Raw genomic sequence first — 25,697 nt, forward strand, 5'->3', positions numbered from 1 at the left:
GTTACTGGCTGCAGCATGGAGCTGGCAATGGAAGACGGAGTGAGGGGTAGACTGCAGGCAGGGACAGCACCAGGAGTTTCGGATGGGGACAGGATGGATGTTTCATCGAACCCAAACTATTCCTCCATGGATCCCTCAGCCTCCTCCTCCTCCTCCTCCAACATTTTAAAGAGTTCCTCTTCCCCAGCAGCAAGAGCTCTTCGGCCTCCTCCATGTCATGTTCAGGAAACTTTCTTGTATGGTATTACCAAAGAGACTCCATTTTAATTCTTTCAATGTTATGAGTGCTTTTTTCACAGGTGCCAAGATATTCCCAAGCAGCTTTCTCACAGAGGAAGATTGTTTTGGCTACCATTGTCTCAGCCTTGAAGAACTTTCACTTTCTGGGCTTCAAAGGGATTGTTTTGAGAACTGTGCGGGGAGGTTGGGCCTGCTGGGATCTGTTACTTTGTACCTCATGCTTTGCCTGTCATTGGTAACAATTCACATGTACCATCCTGAATATTGTATTCAGGCTCGTGGACTATAATGAATTCTTTCTTCAGTAAACTTTTGAAAACAACGGGCTTTTGTCTGATTGCAGAAGGTAGTCTGGAGTAAGGACATTATCTAGCCACAGTTCTGACATTTTGTTACCAATCACCTTTTCCAATGCCTAGGCCAGATCAGATGGATTCCAAAGCAGTCCCAGTCAGGGACCCTTTGTTTGATCCGTATGCCTCCCCCGGCTCTCAAGGATTGGAACCTCAAGGCAACGGCTCCTCTGTTACTACGCTCTACACTCTCACTCCCAGCAGTGCGGATACCCGGCCTAGAGCTACAGCCGAACCACTGTTTTCCGTACCCACCCCGACGCAGTGGGGCGCGAGACCAAGGGAGGCGAGGGAACGAAGGGCTAGTATGATGTTCACGCAACCACCGATGGATGGCCGACGAAGTTTAGAGGCGATTCCTGAGCACGCCAGCAGCCAACCGTGGCTCTACTGGAACAGGACAACCGAGCAAACGGAGTGGGAGACGTCCCGCCGCGGTGTCCTAAGCTGGGATTACTCAGAAGTTACCCCGTGGTCGGGGCAATCAGATGTAAGTGAGCACCATTGGATGCAGCTTCAAAGCAGAACTGTTGCGATTGACGCTGGTATTTCAGCGGTCACTGGTTTAGCGAAAGGGATCTTAGCTGGAAGATCACAAGAAGAACAAGGCATGGAAGAGATATTGCCTTGGCAACAGACAAAAGCCACGAGATCACATGCCGAATATGTGCCGACCTCGCAGGCTACTGAGTACACGGAACAGGAGGGAGAAAATCCAGATAGAGTACAAGTTTTGGAGACCAGACTAGCAAGCATGGAAGAAAGTCTAGTCCACGCCGTCCACCTGCTGTCTGTACTTGTGGTGGGGGATGGTGGACGAGAACCGCCAGCTGGTCTACCAGACATCAGTCAAAGTTTGTCTACGTTACAAAGCCTTGTGCCCCGTCCTGAGGGCCCAATCCAGCTGTGGCCGCAACAGCCAGAGGAACCTGGAGATCCTGAGCCTGATACCGGGGAAAGACCCTGCCCAGAAGACCCCTGTCCAGAAGACCCCTGTCCAGAAGATCCGGTCGTACCAGATGACATGGGAACCGGCGGAGGAGGCGGGGAACCGGAACGTCCTACGGGGCCCACTTCCCCTGTAGCACCACCACCCACGACCCAAGAGAGTGGACCACCAGTTTTACCGAGAGGGGATACTCCGCGCCTCATCCCAGTGACGAGCGCGATTGGAAGAGGCACCACTCCCAGGCCACTCCAAACGCCGGGGCCGAGAGGGACCACAACACCGACTCAACCAATCCCTGGAGGAACTCCTTTACCTCTTCACCCTATATCTCCTCACCCATCCCCGTTACAACCGGCACCCCAAGGATCGACGCCCGCTCCTCTGTTACCAGCGCCCAGATTGCCGGCGCCTCGAGGCACACCGCCGGTTCAGCCAGCACCTTTTCAGCCAGCACCTTTACAGCCAGCACCACTACAACCCATACCTAGAGGGCCTCCTCCCCAGCCGATCCCCGGGGGACCTCCTCCACGACAACCTCAACGTCGGCCTCAGCAACCTCCATTGCTACCACCGCCCGCACCGCGACAACCTCCACTACTGCCACCGCCCGCCCCGCAACAACCTCCACTGCAACTTGCCCCGCTCGACGTTTACCCGATGCCAGCACCAGCTCCCAGGCAAGAACTTCCCATGGGCTGGGTGAAGTTGGAAGCTACCTTTGATGGAGACCCATCCAAACTGGGATTCTTCCTCGTACAAGCAGTGCAGTTCTTTAATCGATGGGGACATCTTTTTGGAAGTGAGGCCAGTCAAATCGAACACCTTGGATCGAGACTCCAAGGCAAGGCTGCAGACTGGTATGTAGGACTTTATGATATCGGTGCCCCTGAATTGAATACTCTTCAAGGGCTAGTGGATGCACTGCGAGCTCAATATGAAGACCCTTTAGAGGAGACGAGAGCTCGAACTGAATTGCAGTCCATTAGGCAAGGCAGCATGTCAGCTAGAGACTATGTTACAAAATTCTGACAGCTAGCTGCTAAATGCCCAAGATGTGAGGAATCGACCAAAATAATTTTGTTCAAACAGGGCTTTAAATCCTAGGCTGTTGGATAGAGCCCTTATGCAAGATAATCCTCCTACTTTACTAGGGTGGATCCAATTAACTTGTGAAGTAGAAAACCGCATGCTAGAAGTCCGTTTAGTGGAACAACAGCAACATGCGGGACAAAGACGCTCCTCAGTTCTCGTTAGGGGAGGCAGGGGTGCTGGATATGCTACTCGTGGAGCGAGAGACGCTAGATGGCAACAAGGTTTGTGCCTGCAATGTGGCCAAAGTGGTCATTTCGCAGCGCAATGTCCGTACCGGCCTTTGCAAAGACCTCCGCTCCAACTAAGACGTCCAGCCCCCGCAGCCTATCCAGCGCCACCGCGCCCAACACCAGCTCCTAGAACAGCGAGAGGCAGAGGAGCTCCTTGGAGAAACCCTCCCGAAAGAGGGTTAGAGCTAGAAGAAGTTATGGAATATGATTCAACAGCTCTAACCGGGGAGGAGAATCCTGAGAGTCCCACCTCGGGAAACAAAATGGATCTGTCGTAAGAGGACCCAAACGGCAGATCAAACCTCAGTCAGTTCCTACTCCGAACAGACCTCAAGGGTCCATACTCTTCATACCTGTAACCTTGGTGAACCCAGACAGAAAAATGCACATCCGCGTGCAAGCTCTGATAGACTCGGGCTGCTCCAGAGACATTATTGCACCAGCCCTAGTGAATGGATTAGTACTTCCTATCAAAGAATTGGAAACACCTGTTATTTTCGAGCAAATGGATGGCACTAACATGAATCCAGTCACTACTGAAACCACTCCGGTCATAACCAGCATGGGACAACATTGGGAAGTAAGATCATTCGTTATTAGTGCCACTGCCAAATACCCCTTGATTCTGGGAAGCCGATGGTTGTGCGATCACAACCCCTATATAAACTGGGCAGAGGGAAGCATCACATTCACCCATGATGCCTGCAAAAGTCATCGTTGGGATCAAAATTGGGGTAACAATCCTACTCTCACTGAACCCGCTCTCCTCACCCAGGAAGAAATCAACCTAATACCCAAGCAATACAGAGCTTACACCCAAGCCTTCACAGAAGAAGAAGCCAATACCTTACCTCCCCATAGGAGGACGGACTGTGCTGTGGAAATTTTACCGGGCGCCTCGTTGCCCAAGTGCCGTCTATATCCCATGAGCCCTAACGAAAGGGAAGAACTACGCAAGTTCATTGACACCAATCTTCAAAGAGGATTCATTCGACCTGCTAATAGCCCACATGCTGCGCCAGTGCTTTTTGTCAAAAAGAAGGATGGGGGTTTAAGACTGTGCACGGATTTTCGGGGACTTAACGCGGTGTCTTCCAGCAACGCCTACCCCATCCCGCTCATTAGAGATCTACTCAATGTCATGGCTCAAGGTAAGATCTTTACGAAATTGGACTTGAAAGACGCTTATTTCCACGTTCGTATCAGAGCAGGGGATGAATGGAAAACTGCTTTTAACACGCCCCTCGGCCAATATGAATATTTAGTTATGCCGTTTGGCCTGGCTGGGGCCCCTTCGGTTTTCATGTCCATGATCAATGAAGTACTACATGAATTCTTATACAAAGGGGTTGTGGTGTACCTAGATGATGTTTTAATCTATTCAGAGTCACAAGAAGAACACGTAGAACTTGTAAAAAAGGTCTTGACCACTCTAATGTGTAACAAACTGCCCATCAAGCTATCTAAATGTGAGTTCCACAAAACAGAACTCACTTACTTAGGCTACTGCATCTCCAAAGATGGCTTGAAAATGGACTCGGGCAAAGTACAAGCAGTACAAAATTGGCAAACCCCCACTACCCGCAAAGAACTACAATCCTTTTTGGGCTTTGCCAACTTCTATAGAGAATTCATTGCGAACTTTGCTCAAATTACACTCCCTCTGACCGAACTGTTAAAAACCAAAGACAAGGGGACCAAGCCAAAAAACCGAGTGCCAAATTGCCTTGGACACCGGAATGCCAAGCAGCATTCAACCACCTCAAAACGCAATTTGTTTCAGAACCCGTTCTACAACACCCCGATGAAGATCGCCCCTTTGTGGTGCAGGTCGACGCCAGCGACACCGCAATTGGAGGCGTACTTTTGCAAAGGGGGGACAACGGGAAACTCAAGCCCTGTGCCTTCCTATCCCGAAAATTTTCTGAAGCAGAAAGAAATTGGAATGTTTGGGAAAAGGAGGCTTTTGCTGTAAAAGCAGCTCTTACTGCCTGGCGACATTGGTTAGAAGGAGCCCGTCATCCTTTCGAGGTTTGGATGGACCACAAAAATTTAGAAACCCTACGCAGTCCTCGAAGACTAAATGCCAAACAGCTGCGATGGGCGGAGTACTTTTCTAAATTCAATTTCACTTTAAACTTTTTACCGGGCAAAACTAACTTTCTCGCCGATGCTCTATCACGCATGCCCCAGCACAAAAGCAAAAGAGAGGAGACAGTAGACACCGTCTTTTCGCCTACGCAATTAGGGGGTGTGGTGACCACACGCAGTCGCACAACCCTACCCCCTCAACCCAATCAGGAGTGGAGACTAAAACTGAAAGCTGAAGTGGAAAAGGAGGGGGGGAACGTGCCCAAAGACAAATTGCAACAATCTGAACAGGGGGAATGGCTGTGGGGAGACCGCTTCTATGTACCCAAAAGTTTAAGAAAGGAAGTTTTACAACGCTGTCACGATGCCCCTACGGCAGGACACTATGGGTACTTAAAAACGCTTCATTTAGTACAACGTCAATTTTGGTGGCCAGGTATGCGCAAAGACATTTCCCAATACGTAGCGTCCTGCCCCGTTTGCCTCAGTGCCAAATCCCGCAAAGGCAAACCACCGGGACTATTGCAACCTCTAGAAACGCCAAGCAGACCTTGGGAAATAATATCCATGGACTTTATCACTGATTTACCCCCCTCCAAAGGTCACAACTGTATTCTAGTCGTAGTGGATTTGTTCTCCAAGCAAGCTCATTTTATACCTTGCACCACTATACCTTCAGCTCGGAAACTAGCTGATATCTTTCTAAAGCACATTGTAAAACTGCATTCTTTTCCATCAAAGGTGATCTCGGATCGCGGCGGACAATTCGTTGCCAACTTCTGGTGGGAGCTTTTACTGATGTTGGGTATTGAACAAGGTTTAAGTTCAAGCCATCATCTTCAAACCGATGGACAGTCAGAAAAAGCTAATCAAATATTAGAACAACTCCTCCGCTGTTATATCAATTTTCAGCAAGACAACTGGGTCGATTTGCTCCCCTTGGCAGAATTCTCTTACAATAACAGCGTGCACGCCTCCACGGGAGAAACTCCCTTTAAAGTAGTTTATGGCTTCCATTTCAAACCCTTCCCGTTTGAAGCGCTCCTCCCTCCTACTTCAGCATCCAGAGACATCACCAAATGGTGGGGGGAAGCTGCTCAACAATGGACTCAAATTAAAAAACATCTTGACAAAGCCAAGCAGGATTACAAAAAGTATGCCGACCGCCACCGTGCAGCCGAATGGGATTTACAACCCGGTGATCTTGTCTATCTTTCCACGAAAAATCTAAAAGTAACCCAATCCAGCCGTAAATTGGCTCTGAAATTCCTGGGACCTTTTCCCATTCGTAAAGTAATCAACAAAGTGACTGTTGCCTTAGATTTACCAAAGAATTTGCGCTACGTACATGACACCTTCCATGTCAGCCTGTTGAAACAAGCTCCTCCAGCAGACCAATGGCACACCCGTGCCCCTCCTATTCCAACTCTGCTTGATGATCAAACCCATTACGAAGTACAACAAATTTTGGACTCTAAATTGAAAAGAAATCAGCTGTTTTACCTCATCATGTGGAAGGACTTTGACTCTGGGTTTGATGAATGGGTGAACTCTGTGCATGTACATGCTCCTCGATTAGTCAGAGCGTTCCATAATCGCTATCCACATAAACCTGGGGGGGGGGAGCATCTTAGAGGGGGCAGAATGTCATGTTCAGGAAACTTTCATGTATGCTATTACCAAAGAGACTCCATTTTAATTCTTTCAGTGTTATGAGTGCTTTTTTCACAGGTGCCAAGATGTTCCCAAGCAGCTTTCTCACAGAGGAGGATTGTTTTGGCTACCGTTGTCTCAGCCTTGAAGAACTTTCACTTTCTGGGCTTCAAAGGGATTGTTTTGAGAACTGTGGGGGGAGGTTGGGCCTGCTGGGATCTGTTACTTTGTACCTCATGCTTTGCCTGTCATTGGTAACAATTCACATGTACCATCCTGAATATTGTATTCAGGCTCGTGGACTATAATGAATTCTTTCTTCAGTAAACTTTTGAAAACAACGGGCTTTTGTCTGATTGCAGAAGGTAGTCTGGAGTAAGGACATTATCTAGCCACAGTTCTGACACTCCACAGCCCCCACAGCTGATTTTGGGGGAGTGGGAGTCTCTGCTGCCGCAGAGCCCTGCCCAGTACTGCTCCCCGCAGGGTAACCAGGACAATCTTTGCACTTCCCCCCACAATCATCCTTTGCCCCCACCTGAAGCCTCATTGTGCCAGCAAACAAGAAGGAGGAAAGAAAAGGAGACAACACTGTGATCCCTCAGCCGAGGTGCCCACTGAGCTTGGCCCCAGGGCCTGGCAGCAGCCCTGGAACCAGAGGGAGGGGCTAGATCCCTAGCCCAGCACTCCCAGAGACCTGACCAGATCAGGCACTAATAATCAGGGTGAGCCCTTAGCCGAGGTGCTCACTGAGCTTGACCCCAGAGCCAGGCAGCAGCCCTGGAACCAGAGGGAGGGGGTAGAGCCCTAGCTCAGCACTCCCAGAAACCTGACCAGATCAGGTTCTAATAATAATGTGAGCCCTCAGCCGAGGTGCCCACTGAGCTTGGCCCCAGGGCCTGGCAGCAGCCCTGGAACCAGAGGGGATAGATCCCTATCCCACCAACCACACACACAAAAAATCCCAGCTCCAATGCACTCTCTCTGTCTCTCTCCCCAAAGGCTAGCAACAGCTCTGTCCCACTCCACTACCTGCTGAAAGTGAAAGCCAGAACTGGGAGCACGGTGCCCTTTTATAAGCAGAGGTCTCATAGGGAAAAGCAGGAGGTTTGTGGTTGGCAGTCAGAACTGCCTAACGGGGTTTGCAGGAATGAGATTGGTGTGCCCATGGCTTCAGAACACCACCCCATTCACTCTCCCTCCCTCCTAGCCTCTGCTGCCATGTAACCAATTGTAACCAATTTGCTGCTCCACACGTGGAAGGAAGACCTGCCGATCAAACTAAGTTGGGCTCAGATTGGGGTTTCCAGGGCGGCAGAAGGAGTGCAGACAGAGTTCAGGCACTCCCAGGCTCCATTGCCAAGGGAATTGATTGAAGGTGCCTGACTGTCTGGCTTCACGAACAGCAGACAAATGCGACGAACAAAGCTTGCGACGACTGCTTGTTCGTTTGCAACAGCGGCTCACGAATGGCTTGTTTGCGAACAGACGAACGGGCTGTTTGTGGGTTTTTTCCATTTGTAATGCTGTTCATGCCCATGTCTAGTGGGGAGTACAATGTTTTTCAAGATCTCTGACTTCCCAACAAGCATCACTTCAGTCTTGTCTGGGTTCAATTTTGTTATTTTTCAGCTATTTCACTACGGCTGTCAGGCAGCGATCTAAGATTTCTACTGCATCCTGTGGGGACCTGGATAGTGAGATATAGAGTTGGGTATCGTTTGCATATTGATCACACCCAACTCCATAGCTGCAAATGAGTTCTCCTAAAGGTTTTACGTAGAGGTTGAATAACATGGGAGATAAGATCGCGCCCTGCAGGACACCTAGGCTTACAGATGTAAAATATACAATGTTCTTGTTTACTAGGTCAATGGAAGCTTAAATGTATTGCTTGTCAGGGATTGTCACTGCCGCCGCTGGGCAGGCCCCCAGCTGGGCCGGCCCTGATGTCAGAGGGGCACCAGGGATACTGCAGGACCCTGCTCTGTGGAAGGCAGGGCAGCATACATCACCCAGACTCCCTCTCAGTCCACTCACTGGCCTGCTCAACCTGTGCCACCCACCCCCTTTGGCCTCTGCCGTCTCCTCCTTCTCCATCCACTCTCTTCCTTGCCTTTGCTCTCGCACTGCTCTGCTTCCACTCCACACCATCACTCCTTACTCACACCCACCACCTCAGAGCTCTTCCTAGCCACCTTATATAGGGCTTCCTTTCCCCGCCCCGCCCTCCTTCTAGGCTTGTTCCCTCTCCTGACTTGGCCCAGCTGTGCCTTCTCTCAGGTGTTCCCCTCCTACCACTAATCCCTTCTTGGCTTCCTTGCCTTGCTGGCAGGGTGGGGTTGAATGCGAGCCATCCCCAGCTGAGGTCTCCTTGGCCTTGCTCACGAGGAGCTGCCCCAGCTGGCTTCTGTACTGCTGAGTATGCCTGGCCTTGCTCGCGAGGAGCTGCCCTGGCCAGCTTCTGGGCTGCCTGCTCATTGATGCCAAGCGGGGCTACCCATCTCCTCCCCCAGAATGCCTGTGGCAGCTCTACCTGGAGGGGCTTGGCTCCCAGCACCTCCTGAGCCAGGCTGCTGCCCTCTAGCCAGGGTGTGGCTCTGGGCTGTAGTGGCTGCTTCTCCTCCTTGGCAGGTAAGGGCTCTGTTCGGGCTGTTGCTGGGTCCCTATTCCCCCTCCCTTGGCCCTTTTCCTCTGGCTTGCTTAGCTCCCTCTCCTCCCCCTGGAGGGTGGGACTAGCTGGTCTCTCCCTGCTCCCTCCAGCCCTCTGAGGCTTTGGCCTTTTGCCCCTTCCCCCTGGAGTAGGCAGGTCCTGGACCTGGTTGCTGGCTGGGGCAGCAGGGCTGCTGCCTCCCAGTTGCCTCCCACTGTTCCCTCCTGGCAAGTCTGGGGGCTGGGGATCAGACCCCGGACACACACACCCTCTTAGTCTGGACGTTGGCTCGGAGGGGCCCGGCTCAAAGAGGCGGGACATGAAATCCGCATCCAGGTGGTTGGCCCCCCGGCGGTACACCACGGAGAACTGGAATGGCAGAAGGGAAAGGTACCACTGCAGGATATGGGGGTTGTGCTCCTTCATCCTGTGCATCCACTGGAGTGGTGCGTGATCTGTCATTAGCGTGAATGGGTTGTTGGCTAGGTAATACCGTAGCACTCCTATGGCCCATTTGATGGCGAGGGCTTCCCGTTCTACGGTGGCATACTTCTGCTCCGCGGGCTGGAGCTTGCGGCTTATGAATAGGATGGGTACCTTTATTCCATCTTGCTCCTGTATTAGGACTGCCCCAAGGCCTGAGGCTGATGCGTTGGTTGCCAATATGAAAGGCCGCTCAAAGTCCGGGTTCCACAGCTTTGTTGTGTCGGACAGGGCGGTGCGCAGGTCGGTGAAGGCGGCCATCTGTTCTGGGGTCCAGCTGAGACGATTGGGGCTGCCCTTCTTCAGACAGTCAGTCAAGGGGGCTGAGCGGGCCGCAAAATGTGGGATGAAGCGCCCATAATACTCCATGAGCCCCAGAAACCACCTAAGCTGCCGCTTGGTCTGTGGTTGGGGCACGTCTCCGATGGAGGCCACCTTTTCGGGGGGTGGCCAGACCTGCCCTCCCCCTATCACAAAGCCCAGGTACCTGAGCTCCTGGAATCCCAAGTGGCTCTTCTTAGGAATGGCCTTCAGACCCGCTTTCTGTAGTGCCTTGAGGACCCTTTCCAGGTGCTGTAGGTGGGTGGGCCAGTCAAGTCTGAAGATGACGATGTCATCAATATAGGCCATCACAAAGTCTCGACAGTCCCCCAGGACTTGATCTACCAGCCGCTGGAAGGTAGCTGCCGCCCCGTGGAGGCCAAAGGGCATGCGGCGGAACTGGAAGAGGCCCCGGGTGGGTGGCAAAGGCGGTTTTCTCCCTATCCTCAGGGCGCACTGGTACCTGCCAATACCCCTTCGTCAGGTCGAGGGCAGACAGGTACCGGGCTGGTCCCAGCTGCCCGACCAGGACATCTGCCCTGGGCATGGGGTAGGCATCGAACTTGGCCACTTTGTTTAGTTCCCGGTAGTTGATGCAGAAGTGGGTCGTCCCATCCGGCTTTGGCACCAATACTATAGGGCCGCGCCATTCACTCTGGGAAGGTTCAATGACCCCCATGCACAGCATCTCCTCTGTCTCCCGGTTCACCGCCTCCCACTGCTTCCGGGGAATGGGGCGCCAGGTCGACTGGGCAGACTGCCTTGGCTGGGTTGGGATGGCATGGTGCACTAATTTTGTAACCCCAGGGCACCTTGAAAAGACCCCGGGCACTCGCTCCCATAGGTCCTGCAGCTGTGCCTTTTGGGCAGGGTTGAGCTGAGGGTCGACCTGTGGTTCCTCGAACTCTGGGGCCTTGGCAGTCCATGGCAGTTCGCTGTCAGGAAGCTCCAGGGGGTCCTCTGCCAGCCGGCACTCCTCGCTGTCCCGCTCGTACCACCTCTTCAGCAGGTTCACATGGAGCGTCCTCCTCTGGCGTCGACGAGGCCCACATTGGACCTCATAGGTGGTGGGCCCTAACACTCTTGTCACCACATAAGGGCCTCACCAGGTGTCCCCCTCCTCCCTGAGGAAAACTGTGCTGTGGACGAGGACCTTCTCCCCCAGCTGGAAGGTTCTCTGCCGCGTATCCCAGTCATACGCGGCCTTCTGTTGTGTCTGGGCATGGGCCAGCCGTCGGCCTGCTTCTGCTTGAAACTGCTGCACCCGCTCGCGGAGTTGGCTCACATACTCCTGGACGGGGGGAGCTGGGGGGCTGGCTTGGGGACCCCATCGCTCCACCAGGCAGGAGAGCATTCCCCACGGCTTTCGCCCGTACAGCAGTTCAAATGGGCTAAAGCCAGTGGAGGTCTGGGGGGTCTCCCAGAGGGCGAACATCAGGGGGTTGCTATACAGGTCCCATTGGTGAGGTTTGTCATGTGTCATCTTTTTCAGGGCCTCCTTAACAGTCTGATTCAGCCGCTCTGCCAATCCGTCTGTTTGGGGGTGATAGGCAGAGGTGAACACCTGCCAGATCCCCAAGTTCTGACAGAGCTGACGCATGGCCTTTGCTCGGAAGGGCCCTCCCCGGTCAGTCAAGATTTCGCTGGGTAGCCCCACCAATGTGAACAGCTTGGACAACGCCTGGACCACCCCTGGGGTCTGCATAGTTTTCAAAGAAATGACCTCTGGGAAACGTGTGGCATAGTCCACAATCACCAGGGCAAAACGGTAGCCCTGGGGTGTGCGCGGCAGTGGGCCTATAAAGTCCATTGCTATCCGCTGGAAGGGCATCTCCATCACTGGCAGTGGGGAAAAAGGGGCCTTTGGTGGGCATCCCGCTGCCACCCTCTGACAGGTGGGGCATAAGCGGCAGTATGCCTTTATGTCCGCATTCACGGAGGGCCAGAAGAAGTGCTCGAGGACCTTCCTCAGGGTCTTGTGGTGCCCCAGGTGCCCGGCCCAAGCGTGCTCATGGGCCATGCGGAGGACTTCTGCCCGATAGGCTGCTGGCACAAGTAGTTGGCGGACCTCTCCCTGGCCATTCAGGGCACAGGCCAGGTGGACCCACACACACCCTTGCTTCTCGATGTGAGGAAGCCGATGAGACCTCTGCTCATCCCACACTAGCTCCTCCTCACGGGTGGCTGTCTCTCGCAAGCGCTGCAAGGACTCATCTGCCCCTTGGGCATCGCGGAATGGGCGGTCTGTCAGGAGTCCAGCTGGGTCTCCAGCCCGTGGTTCTGCCTCAGGTCTGACAGAGGGACCCTTGTCTGGGTCGGCAGCCTCCTCTACTTGCAGAACTGGGGTGACTTGTGGGCTTGCCAACCCCTCCGCTGCCTCCCTGAGTAGCCTGTAGAACCCCGGGGCATCTCTTCCCAGCAACATTGGGTGGGGTAAGTGGGCTACCTTGACGACCTCTATGCGGCAGATCACCCCCAGGTATTCCACCGTGACCCAGACCACAGGATACGGCAGGGTGCAGCCCATCACATATGTCACTGGGATCCAGCGGTGCACCGGGGTGGCAGCTGGGACGAGTTGGGTGTGGATCGCCGAGACTGCGCTCCCTGAGTCCAACAGGGCCTGTAGGCTCTGCCGGCCTATCCTCATGGTGGCGCACAGACTCTGTACCCTCTTGCCAGCTGGCGGGTTAATTTCCCAAGCCAACGCACATACCACTGGCGAGGAGGCTGTGGGGGCGCAGGCTTGCATCCGCTGCTCCACTGCCCGCGTTAGCTCCACCTGAGCTGTTTGGAAGGCCGCCTCCAGCTTCCTCCACATCCCATCCAAGCGTTCCTCCAGCCACAGTCTGAGGTCCACTGGGGCTGCAGTGTTGGGATACATCCCTTCGACTGGCGCCTGCGTCGGAACGACCATCCCCGTACAGGCCACCAACTTGTCAGGGCTTGTCGCTGCCACCGCTGGGCGGACCCCCAGCTGGGCCGGCTCTGAGGTCAGAGGGGCACCAGGGATACTGCAGGACCCTGCTCTGTGGAAGGAGGGGCGGTATACATCACCCAGACTCCCTCTCAGTCCACTCACTGGCCTTCTCAACCTGTGCCACCCACCCTCTTTGGCCTCTGCCATCTCCTCCTCCTCCATCCACTCTCTTCCTTGCCTTTGCTCTCGCACTGCTCTGCTTCCACTCCACGCCATCACTCCTTACTCACACCCACCACCTCAGAGCTCTTCCTAGTCACCTTATATAGGGCTTCCTATCTCCGCCCCGCCCTCCTTCTAGGCTTGTTCCCTCTCCTGACTTGGCCCAGCTGTGCCTTCTCTCAGGTGTTCCCCTCCTACCACTAATCCCTTCTTGGCTTCCTTGCCTTGCTGGCAGGGTGGGGTTGAATGCGAGCCATCCCCAGCTGAGGTCTCCTTGATCTTGCTCACGAGGAACTGCCCCAGTAGGCCTTTGAGCTGCTGAGCTTGCCTGGCCTTGCTCGCAAGGAGCTGCCCCAGCCGGCTTCTGTGCTGCTGAGCTTCCCTGGCCTTGCTCACGAGGAGCTGCCCCAGCCGGCTTCTGTGCTGCTGAGCATGCCTGGCCTTGCTCGCGAGGAGCTGCCCTGGCCAGCTTCTGGGCTGCCTGCTCATTGATGCCAAGCGGGGCTACCCATCTCCTCCCCCAGAATGCCTGTGGCAGCTCCACCTGGAGGGGCTTGGCTCCCAGCACCTCCTGAGCCAGGCTGCTGTCCTCTAGCCAGGGTGTGGTTCTGGGCTGTAGTGGCTGCTTCTCCTCCTTGGCAGGTAAGGGCTCTGTTCGGGCTGTTGCTGGGTCCCTATTCCCCCTCCCTTGGCCCTTTTCCTCTGGCTTGCTTAGCTCCCTCTCCTCCCCCTGGAGGGTGGGACTAGCTGGTCTCTCCCTGCTCCCTCCAGCCCTCTGAGGCTTTGGCCTTTTGCCCCTTCCCCATGGAGTAGGCAGGTCCTGGACCTGGTTGCTGGCTGGGGCATCAGGGCTGCTGCCTCCTAGTTGCCTCCCACTGTTCCCTCCTGGCAAGTCTGGGGGCTGAGACTCAGCCCCCGGACATTGCTTGTTTAACTCCCCAAACTATTCTATATTTACTGTTTACATACCTATTGTTTATATGTGATTGTATAAATCTCAATTTAATTTCCAATTTAGAATCTGTATAATCTTTTTATAATGCACTTACTTTACTTTATTTTATTTTAAATAAAATTCTTTATTTAAAATGTTTTTAAAAAGCACATGCCAGAGGCAGCCACTTATCTACTGAACCCTGTAAGTTGTGCAATGAATTGCTCATGACTGTAAGTCCCTCCCAGAAAGACTCCATGATGCTATGGAGTCAACCTCTTTATTCACATCTCCTGAGAGGTCTGCAGTTTCACCCTTTAGTCCTCACCCCCACACAGGGCATAACGCCACAGTGTGGGAGAGAGAAATGATAGAATGTGGATAAAGAACAAGGGAGAGGAAGCGTGCTCTTTTCTTCAACTTTTTTTCCCTGATCCAAATCATTTTGTTTCCTTCTCCCTTTGCAAAGGATTTCAAAAGTGCCCCAAAAATGCAGGTGTTACTGAATTTGCTTATCTTAATTCCTTGTTACCCCATTCCTGCTGTTGCCTCCTCTTCTTGATATCAAAAACTATACATTCCTTGCAGTAGATACCTTTTCTTTATGTTACTCTGATAACAGCAAATCCTATAAGCAACAGAAATGGACCCTCCATGCCCTTACAGTTGCTAAAAGACTATATTACAGCACTGGAAAGCCAAAAGCCCATTTCCTATAATTCATTAGATTAAGGACTTTATAAACATTTGAACATATCAACATTTGAACATATCGCATATAGACGAAAATCAAGTATGGAATTATTTTTAGATATTTGGAGATCTTTTATAGAAGATTTGGAGACCTTTTATTAGAAGATTCGCAGCAGAGGGTAGGACCCGAAGCAATGGGCTTAAATTACATGCACAAAGGTACCAGCTGGATATTAAAACTTTTTCACGGTCATAGTAGTTCAAAAGTGGAATCAGCTGCTTAGGGAGGTGGTGAGCTCCCCCTCACTGGCAGTTTTCAAGAAGAGACTGGATGAATATTTGTCAGAGATGCTTTAGGCTGATCCTGCACTGGGCAGGGGGTTGGACTAGATGGTCGGTATGGCCCCTTCCAATTCTATGATTCTATGTATAGATTCATTGACATTGTTACTTTGTTGTTATTGTTTCTTCTTTTTTTGCTTTGCAGAAATAAATATTTTTTTTTTAAAGTCATTAATGCATTTAATCTTCATCTAACAAAATTAACTGGAAAATGTAACGTACTTATTCTGGCATAAACTTTCATGGGCAGATGAATGAAGTGTTAACTTTTTAAAACTTTGTTTATAAACAGACTTTCTCTTGGCTGGGGACCCAAAGCAGCTGATTTAGCTGCATAGCTAACTAAAAAGACATCTGGAAGACTTCAGAACTTGTAGTCACAACACATCTTTCCATTGTGAAATTACAAATTACCTTTCCATTATGAAAACTGGCCCCAACCACCACCACCCATTGTCATGTATGCCTGCCTGCAATACATGCCATGTGTATGTTATGGGCAACCTATTAATCCTCTGACACTATGGAGAGTTCTGAGTACCTTTCAATGCCTGTTATTTGGAAGTTCAGTGTGTTATCTCTGCTGTGAAGTCAAACACTTTCACTTCTGTAGCCAACGGCCTTGAGGCCAGATGCAGCTAGTCTGAATTGTATCTTCCCTGAGAACAAGGATGATTTCATTCCCAATTTGCTATTGTTGCTTATCGTAGTCTAAACTCTGATACTTTTTGTCTCTGGTGTTTGCGCCAGAATTTCAACGGGATACTAACCTGGGGGCGGGACATTAACGTATAACTAACCATGCTTTCCCTCAACACATCACTTCTGCCAATTCCACTGTCTGAGCACCTTGAACCTGATAGATCTCTAATAAGTTACTTCAACCAAACCACCTGTGTGATTGATGTGGAGAACTTGGAGATTTACTTGCCAAGGACTGACACCCATGCCCGGCCAAAACCAATTTGTCAGCTTACTCAAGGGAGAGTTTCTCTTCCTCCTCGCATAAGTCCGGCAACCTCTGCAAGCCCAGCGTCATCCTCAAGGCGTCCACATGCTCCTTCAAAGGCTTGTATTCCTCATGCAGACGGCGGGTGGATTCCAAGAGTTTGTTGAGGTCATTCTCTGACTGTTTGATAGTGTTCTCCATCTAGAACCAGAAGGAAGCAAGCATTCTTTAGTCAGAGCAATTAACAACCTCTCTGAGAGTAAAGAAAGACTGTAAAATGGACAACCATTTCAGCTGCAAGAATGTTAGGCACCTCCAATTTTTAGTAGGGAAAAGAAATTGTGCCTTGGTGATTGGAAGCATGCAAAACACTGAAGCAAAGTATTGGCCATTAAGACTTCCAGGATTTACTCACTCTCATACTACATGCTAATTAAGCACTGTAATAAAACTATCCACACGGAATACAGTGTGTCTGTGATGCCATGTCTTGCATAGAGCAGCCCATCCATGTGTAAATAGGCAAGTTGAAAGGGATATGAGGTTGCCAGCATCAGAGTACCAAAAACATGCCAGGGATTTCAAAGACAGCAGAACAAGCAGCAAAGGGTTGGCTAGTTGAGTAAGAAGAAACAGACCACCAGACCAAGGGGAAGTATCAGGCAGAATCAGCTGCACCAAGATCAGGCACACAGCCACCTTGACACTATCTGGAGCACTCCAGGGGTCTCTTATTCTGAAGGCCTATCAAGATCTGGTCCCTTGACTGATGACATCCCCAGTCTTTGAGTTGGACCAATACTGAGATGGTACCCTGTCCTGCTCATAAGTAACGTTGCCAGGCTACTGGTGGGAGCTTGGGGGTGGGGACAGAGGGGGTACATCGTGTCATGTGCACCATTACCACATTTCCAGGAAAACCCAGAAGTGACATCAGGTAGCTCTATGGTAAAACCATTGTGTTTCTGGCAATTTCTAGAGCTACCTGCCATCACTTACAGGTTTTTCCCAGAAGTAACATCACGATGCATATGATGTTGACAGTTTTTTTTTCAAAAAACTTATCAGGCAGTATGGGTTGCTGGTAGGCTTGGCAACTCTACCAACAACTGTGGATAAGGACTGTCTGCTGAAGATTAGGCAGAGCCACAGGATCCACCTTCTCAAGCTGACCTCCCCACACATAAAAAAGACACACACCATGAAAATTCATTCCCCCCCCAGCACTTACGACATTGATGTCAGCATGTATAAGACGCAATTCCTCTACATGGGCCATCTTCTCCTGCAGCAAGAGATCCATTTCCTGCTTGTATTCCTTCAGGTGCCTTTCCTCAGACTCCAGTGCTTCGAATTCAGCCTTCAAGCGGGCCTTGATCTTTTCCATCTGCAGAGTCTTATTTCTACATCAGCAGCAGAAGCACAAGAGAGATGAAAAGAGAGCAGAGGTGGCATTTCTGATATGCCAGTGAAGCAGTGAAGCACAGCTGGAAAGGAATGGTTTGCAAGCCACAGATCACAGCAGGTTGTCATCTGAAACAACGGTGGGAATGGAAGGGAGGCTGGGGCCTGCAAGGAAGTGGCCTCTCCTTGCCTCTCAGTCAATAGAATGGCAATTGTGCTCAGGGCCGGATCGAGGGGGGCCAGGGGGGTAGTCTGCCCCTGGCGCCACCAGGGAGGGGACGCTGGGAGCAGCTACCAGCTGCTGGAGCTCATGGGCAGCAGCGCGGGCAGCAGCGCGGCCCCACGTGCTGCCTTTTGCCTGCCCCGCGCAACAGGGGGCGGCCAGCTTGCCGAGCACCCCCTGTCCTGCAGGACAGGCAAAGGGCAGCGTGGCCACCCACACCATTCGCCTGCCCCACAGGAGAGGGGGCAGATGGCCTTCCCCTGTCCTGTGGGGCAGGCGCATGGCGCGGGCGGTCTCGCAGCCCCCCGCACTGCCTTTTGCCTGCCCTGCAGGACAGGGGGTGTGCGGCAAGCTGGTTGCCCCCTGTCCTGTGGGGCAGGCAAAAGGCAGCACGGGGGGCTGTGAGGCCACCCGCGCCATCCTCATGCGGGGAGGTGAATGGCACGGGCGGATTCCCAGCCCCACACTGCTTCTGCCGCCCTGCGTTATGATGTCACCAAAATGATGTCATCACGCCACAACGGGAGCGCACGCGCACTGTGCACGCACGAGGTCGGACTAGGGTTGCCCCGGGCGCCGGCAACCCTAGATCCAGCCCTGATTGTGCTTCACTCCTGATAGGGAAGTGGCCAGCTTAGTATCTATCCGTAACATAATGAAGTAGAGATACCCACAGCGCAAGGTTTTTTGAACTCTTGTGGGACAAAGAAAAATATGACTTTTAAAGAGAGAATGAAAGAGAGAAAGGGGGCACGGACATACAACCTGGTGAGAAACGAACATGCACACTACACTGCCTTCTTAGGGACCTGAATGTCGAGGGCAGTCAAAGAAAATAAGGTGGTAGGCAGGGAAGGTAAGAAGTTGGGTTGCTTGGCCCCCTAACTGCTCTCAGGATCCTAACATGGGCATGAAAAGAGGCTCGGGGGATGTGTGCCATGAGTGCCTTCCCTGATCTCCTTTGCACATTTCTCAAGAGTTCTGGACAAAAGCAAGATAAGAATCTATTTAGCCACTGTCTTCTCTTGAGCCAAGAGTTAACACGAGGAAAGAAGAGAGGAGCCATAGCTCATCAGCAAAGCTCTTAGCATTCAGAAGTCCTGAGCATCTCCAGGTACACAATGTCAGGCAGCAGGGAAAGACCTCTTCTGAGACCACAGTGAGCCACTGCCAGTCAGGGCAGACTTCATTTTGGCAAGAGGGACAAAGGCTTAGATCCTGGCTGAGGCAGCTTCATTCGTGCAAAGGACTGACCTAAGATCTTATTTATGCATTAAAAGCATACACACCCAGCAAAAATCTGTCAGCAAATAGCTTCTTCCAGTCCACCGACTGATCAAACTCTGCATCCAGAGCAGCGGGGTGAGGGAGGGGAAGTGATCATAGATGTTGTCCACTTTACAGCCAAACTATATGTTACATTTACCACATAGTCACTATGGGGACTTGCAGCCATTTGACAGCTGCGGGTTTCCTGCAGGAACTCAATTCAGAAGAATCTCAGGAACACAATTTGGATCAGGGAAATGGCACTGGGGGAATGCATGAGCACCTGCTCCCCACATCACAGTCCCAATCCAAACCGAACCCTGCAGCGCTGCTGAATTGAGTTCCCACAGGTGATCACTGGGTAGATGCAACATGATTCGATACATACTCATCTGTGATACTATAAGCTATTCTATAAGTGATACTATAAGTTTAGTGACCAGTATTTGTCATGCAAGTCTGTCATTTTTTCCTCTTGGTTGAGACTTTCTCACAGCAAACAGATAAGAATTTGTGTGTGAATATACATATACAATTTGGGAAAAGTTAGAAGTGGCAGCAGTGAGCAATAAACCAACAAAAGCAGCAATAAAAACCGAAAAGCCTTTTTTCAGAGCAAACAAGGCACAAGGTTAAAAACACATCATTTAATCAAACAGAAAAGTTTTAACCTGCCAACTAAGACTTAACTGGCTAAGTGCCAAGCAAGCTATTGTGAACCACAGCCAAGTGGGCCACCACAGAAAAAGCCCTGACTCTGGTTGCCACCTACCTTGTCTCCAAGTGTGGAAGCACATGAAGTAGCATCTTCAGTACTGATCTTAACTGCAAAAATTTACAGTTGATTTTTGGATTCATAACCTGCTTCTTCTTTTTTTTTACCAGAGTCCCCAAAGCAACTCATAAACTTTACAAAATGCGACATTTTAAAAAAGAAGACCTTTTAGTTTAAAAATTAAAACCATAAAAGAAAAGGACAGTCAAGAAGACCTATGGGTAAGGAGTGAAGAAAACAAACGAGTTTGACCTTTTAACACTATTTTAGCCTGGAAACTGTTGCTTTAAGCACTATGAAGAATTATGGCCAGGGCACAACCATCAGCTGGTACAATATCATGGCACAGAAGCCTTAAAACTAAAGGTAGACTCTTTATTTTTTTTATTTTTTTTAACATCTAAAACAATAAACTACAAAAAACTACAATAGTACAAGGGAAGGGAAAGAAGGGAGAATAAGAAGAGGGGGAAGGGGGGGTGGAAAAAAGGGGAAGGCAACTTACAAACACTAAACACTACACTTCAATGCTTTCCCTTCATACTGCCGTAAAACTAAAGGTAGACTCTTAATCAAAGTCAGGAGGGTACAATCCACTGGGAAGTCTCTTGCATAGACTCCGACGAAGTGAAAAGGAGCTTCGCATGCACAGGAGAACTTCCCAGAGAATTGTGTCCCTTGCGGGATTGGTTTCAGCCTCCTCTCCTGTTTTCATTGTATCACTTTGGATATGAATATGATGCAAATGCCGTTCTTTATCATACTGTATGTTACATGCTAACAGCACATCCATTTCCCTATCTGCAAATTTACCAAGACAATCGATATCATATAAAAACACGCCTGCCAGATATATGATCCAGCTACTTGCAGCAGAGTTGCATGCTTACCCTCTTCTAGTGTGTGACTTCACTGTCACAACAGCAGGCTTAGACAACATCTGAACACAGGAAGCTGCCTTATACTGAATCAGACCACAGGTCCATCAGGGTCAGTATTTTCTACTTTGATTGGCAGCTGTTCTCCAGGGTCTCAGACAGAGCTCTTTCACATCACCTACTATCTGAGCCTTTTAACTGGAGATGCCTGGGCTTCAACCTGGGACCTTCCACAGGCATGCCAAGCAGATGTTCTACCCCTCAGCCACAGACCTCCCCTAAATGGAATAAATGGAGCGAGAACAAGGATACAGTGTTCTGCTTATTAAAAAGGCACAAATGCCACATTTCAAGCCAAAGAGGAATGACTCTCTGCTTCATTACTGCAGACTGTGACAGGCTGTATTTCAGAGCATGATATGGACACTGTATGAAGAACATGGAATAAAAATTAACAGTATATTGGATTGCATGATCCCAGTTGCACTCATTTTGCAAAGATCGCTTTCGGGGAATGCCCATTATTTCCCCCCTTCTTTCCTGGCACATTCCTCCTCCTTCTAGAGATCCCTTACATGGGGTCTGTTCCTTTTAAACCTTGTAAACCTCTTCAGTTTACAAGAAGGATCTGGCTTATGTTAATTACATAAATATGAACATCTCCCCAATACAAATTCTGTCTGCCTCTTGGCAAGGAAATCCTAAATTCTCTTATCTATTTCTGAAGTCATTTTAGTTTACCAAACAATTGTGTGTTAATGTTCTGTTAATCAAGATCTTATATGGACATCTATCTACACACTTTCAAGCACCTCCAAAGCTAGTTTGAGGTTTTTTTTAAACGGTCTCTGGCTGCCTATAATCTGATGCATACTCTCTTGAATCAAGTGGGACTTTATTCTAAATAATCATAAATGGGATTGGGACGAGAATGATTAACCAAATGTTTCTTTTCCATCGGAGACATCCTTCCAAAGAGGGCTGCACAGTAGAAAAGGCTTCAAAACCTATACCTTGCATTTGAATCCATGCTGTTCGAACCTGTCTATTGCTGCTGCGTTCCACCAGTCCCTAACAACAATAACAATAACAGAGTGTAATTCTGTGCAGACTTCCCGCAATCGTTTTTCATCTGTATTTCCGCCACGTCTGTCCTTTGCTTAGTTCGCTGCTTCTTTCAAAAGAGCTCCGTGCGAGGCCGTCGGGGTCTTTTGTGCCCGAGTGGAATCATCTGTAGTCGTTACCTGCTTTTGCATCGGGATAAATCCCCCGCACTTTCCAAGGAGAGGAAATGGAGGCGGGGAAAATGAGGCTGCAATCGCAGGCACGCTTCCCTGGGAGTAAGCTCCTTGAGCATAGCAGGTCTTACTTCCGAGTAAACACGCCTCGGACCGGGCTGCGCATCATTCCTTCCAAGGACCGCACAAAGGGAAAGCTCAGACTTGAGCACACTTACCTGATCTCTTTGATACTTTCAAGTTTGCACATGATCTCCTGTTCGTCAGCCATGCTTTGCTTCCCCTGATTTAAACCTCCAGTGGAAATGTGCAAACTACCAAGAAAAAGGAAAGAAAAGAGAGGGCGGCAGGGGAATCCAATACAATAGATACAGTGTAGCCGCCCCCACCAGGCTTCTGGACGTAAAGACTGCGGTAGGGGCGAGCGAGGTCTATTGGGAGTTCGAGTCCAGGTCAGCCTAGCGGCCCAGGCTCAGGCGAGCAGCCCAGACTACGAATCCCACAAGGCAAAGCGCTGAGATGCTCCGCTGTCTTCCGGCAATCCAACCCACACATTTTTTGGCAGCTAATTATGTCAAAGGTTGTGCAAAGGAGCGAGGTTCGGTTGCTGGGGGAGGGGGTGTAGGGGGGGTTGGAACCGCCTTTCAGCCACAGTTTTCCCAAAGGTTATGTAACAAGTACAGTCTCAAAAAAAAAAAAAACCACCCAGAATTGGAAGAAAATCTCATTTTTAAAAAAATATATTGCATAAATCATGGCAATAGTTAAGCATTTCCAAGCTACGTTTTCCTAAATATCATGGCTGAAGGTATTTGTTGTTATTCTGGTTGCTGATGTGTTGGTGGGTTTCATTATTTTATTAAATTAATTTTAATGTGAATTTCCCACTTGTGTGTGTTAAGTGCCGTCAAGTCGCCTCCGACTTATGGCGACCCTATGACTGAAAGACGTCTATGGTTAACAGGCTTGCTCAGATCTTGCCAACTGGAGGACGTGGCTTCCTTTCTTGAGTCAAGCCATCTCGTTTGGTACCTTCCTCTTTTCCAACTGCCTCCCACTTTCCCACTTGGGTAAGCTAAAATCAAAATACCTATGAAGGAAACACTTTTTTTTTGTTGTTACCACCACCATCACATCTGTTAGGCTGTGACACCCCCCGCCACATTTCTTAAACAAAAGGTTCACTGATCAATTGAGTCACACAAGTTTGTCTATGGTTGCCAATTTCCAGGTAGGGTCTGGAGTTCTGGAATGACAACCAATTTCCAGGCTACAAAGATCACTTTCCCTGGAGAAAATGGCAGCTTCCAGCAGTCTACTCTATGGTATTATATCTGCTGAGCTCCTTCCCCAGGCTCCACTCCGAAAATCCCCAAGAATTTCCTAACTCAGAGGTGGCAACCTGAAGTGTGTCTCAGGAAACTTCACACAGGAAATGGGCAGTGTATAGAGTTGCCATCCTGCAGGTGGATCCTAGAGATCTCCCAGAATTACAGCTAATTTCCAGACTACAGAGAGCAGTTCCCCTGAAGAAATTGGCTGCATTGGAGGATGGACTCATGGAGATCCCTCTCCAGGCTCCACCCCTAAATTTCTAGGAATTCCCTAACAAGAAGTGGCAACCTTAGCAGCATGGGAACAGATGGTTATGATCCCTTTGATGGTTAAGAGGCAATTTTTGCCACTGTTGGCCCCATACCTCTTTGAATTTTCTTCTGAATTCCGGACAATTAACTCCCTCTTCAGATTTCACTGTGGTATTTTAAGGGTTCTCTTCTTAATTTTCTCCCCATGCAGAAAAAGCTCAGGCAGAAAACTCAGAAGAGAACCTTTGAAACACCTTATTGAAATCTGATTTGGAAGAAAACCCAAAGAGGTATGGGCCAAAAGCAGCAAAAATTGCCTGTGCAAAAGAGGCCCCAGTGAGTTGGATCCTGTGGATCTGTTCTAATTACAGCAGTGTTTCTTGGGATGAGGAGTGGGGAGGCAGATCCATGAGATCCAACCAAATGGGTAGAAGAATCTAGTGTCATCCTGCTGAGAGGTTACTTACTTGGCTGTGAGTGTCAGTTGCCCTAGCAGCTCAGAGCTAGTCTGCATGCTGCAAGTACAGTATGCAGGCACAACATCCTGTTTTTTGCAACAGTAATACAGTAAAACAGGCTCTGCCAGTTACTTCACTGAAGACACTTCAAGAGTCCAGTAAAAGTTTCTTTATTAGAGATCCATCAGTATCAGTGCACTCAGACTACAGCATTGGCAGAAGTGACGTAAATGGGCAAAACAATGTTAGTTATAGGGCAGGATTCCCGCCTTGGGATAAAGACCGTTAGAATTTAGGCACGCAGGGCCAAGGAGGTTGGAGGGGGTAGGGCAGGGGAAGACAAGGATGAGCTCATTTCATGTCTCAGGGAGATACGGCTCCAGACGGCATTCCAAGGACACTTTCCCATGCCAGTCGAGAAAGCAAAAGCAGCCACCTGCAAGATAAGCGATTCACGGCTACACAGTTAGACAGGTACACAGATATTCTTTACACATTCTCAGAGGCCCAGAGTACAGAGAATAATAAACGTACATGGCAGAGAAGCAGGGCGCATCTGACAACTCCCACCGCTTTACATCTGAGAGATGGATGAGAAAAGGAAGGAGGTGTTTTCTTATAACATGCTAAGTAGTGGGAAAGCTTCTGGTTATTTTTACTGTATTTGACTGGTTTTGTTTTTATCCTAAGAAACAACTGCATTTTGCATTCATTGAATGGTCCAGGGTATTTGGTCCATTCTCAATAGCCCAGGTGAGCCTGATCTCATCAGATCTTAGAAGCTAAGCAGGGTCGGCCATGGTTAGTAAATGGATGGGAGACCTCTAACGAAGGTCAGGGTTGCAGAGGCAGGCAATGGCAAACCACCTCTGTTAGTCTCTTGCCATTAAAACCTCACCAGGGGTTGCCATAAGTCAGCTATGACTTGAGGGCACTCACCACCACTATTATAAAAAGAGGCAAAGAACCTCAGTGTAATTGGGGGTAGGAGAGAAACCAGGAAAACATGTAAGTGAGTACATTAAAATACTTTCTACTGGGTCAGACTCTTGATCTGTCATGGTCAATACCTCCTGTCCAGGGTCTCTGGTAAATTAGTTCACCAACCTCCAGGTGGAGGCTGGTGATCAGTTCCCCTGGAGAAAATGGCTTCTTTGGAGAAGGGGAATAAGGGGAATAATTGTGCCAATCAGACTCTCTCAGCTAAACCTGTGAGGATATATTAGAGGAGAGGAGAACGATGTAAACTGCTTTGGGTACTCATAGAGGAGAAAGGCAAGGTGTAAATGAAGTAAACAAACAAACAAAAATAGGTGTTTCTCCCAGATTACCTTTAACAGTCTCACAGCTGGTACAACTAGAATGTGGGGATTAGAAGACTTATTCCAAGAATGTTGTGCACATACAGTTCACATTCACACATCAGCAAGAAGACTGAGCGGGGGGGGGGGCAGATTTGGGGCTTTCTAAAAAGATCGAGCTAGTCCAGAATGGCCCGACTTTAAAAGTCTGGCCAATAAAGGCTGATTCCATCACAGTTGTACTATGTTCATTGTTGGAGTGCTTTTGTTGGTTTCAAAAACCAGCTGAAAACTGGGCCAGCATGTATGTTTGTCAGAAACATGTTCCTTTGATGTGCAATTTAATTAGAGGAGCTAATTGCTTTGAGGGGGTGAGGGATGCAAGCAGCAGCAGGCCAGTGAATCTCTGGAAGAGCAGAGGAGAGGGGATGAGAAGGAAG

The 25,697-nt window shown here is 49.9% G+C and overlaps 1 protein-coding gene across 1 annotated transcript in view; it reads right to left on the reverse strand.

The window, feature by feature from the left end:
- Positions 1-22,298, reverse strand: part of ZC4H2 (zinc finger C4H2-type containing) — a 48,869-nt gene extending 26,571 nt beyond the window's left edge. Inside the window, exons 1-3 of the mRNA XM_054996468.1 lie at positions 22,131-22,298; positions 17,357-17,528; positions 16,154-16,326 (exon numbers count right to left, since the gene is read on the reverse strand). Coding sequence (XP_054852443.1) covers positions 16,154-16,326; positions 17,357-17,528; positions 22,131-22,183 — 398 coding nt within the window. The 5' untranslated portion in view covers positions 22,184-22,298. The remainder of the gene's footprint in view (positions 1-16,153; positions 16,327-17,356; positions 17,529-22,130) is intronic.
- Positions 22,299-25,697: the final 3,399 nt, after the last annotated feature.

This window comes from Eublepharis macularius, chromosome 13 (genome assembly GCF_028583425.1).
Source record: "Eublepharis macularius isolate TG4126 chromosome 13, MPM_Emac_v1.0, whole genome shotgun sequence".
Classification (NCBI taxonomy): Eukaryota; Metazoa; Chordata; class Lepidosauria; order Squamata; family Eublepharidae; genus Eublepharis; species Eublepharis macularius.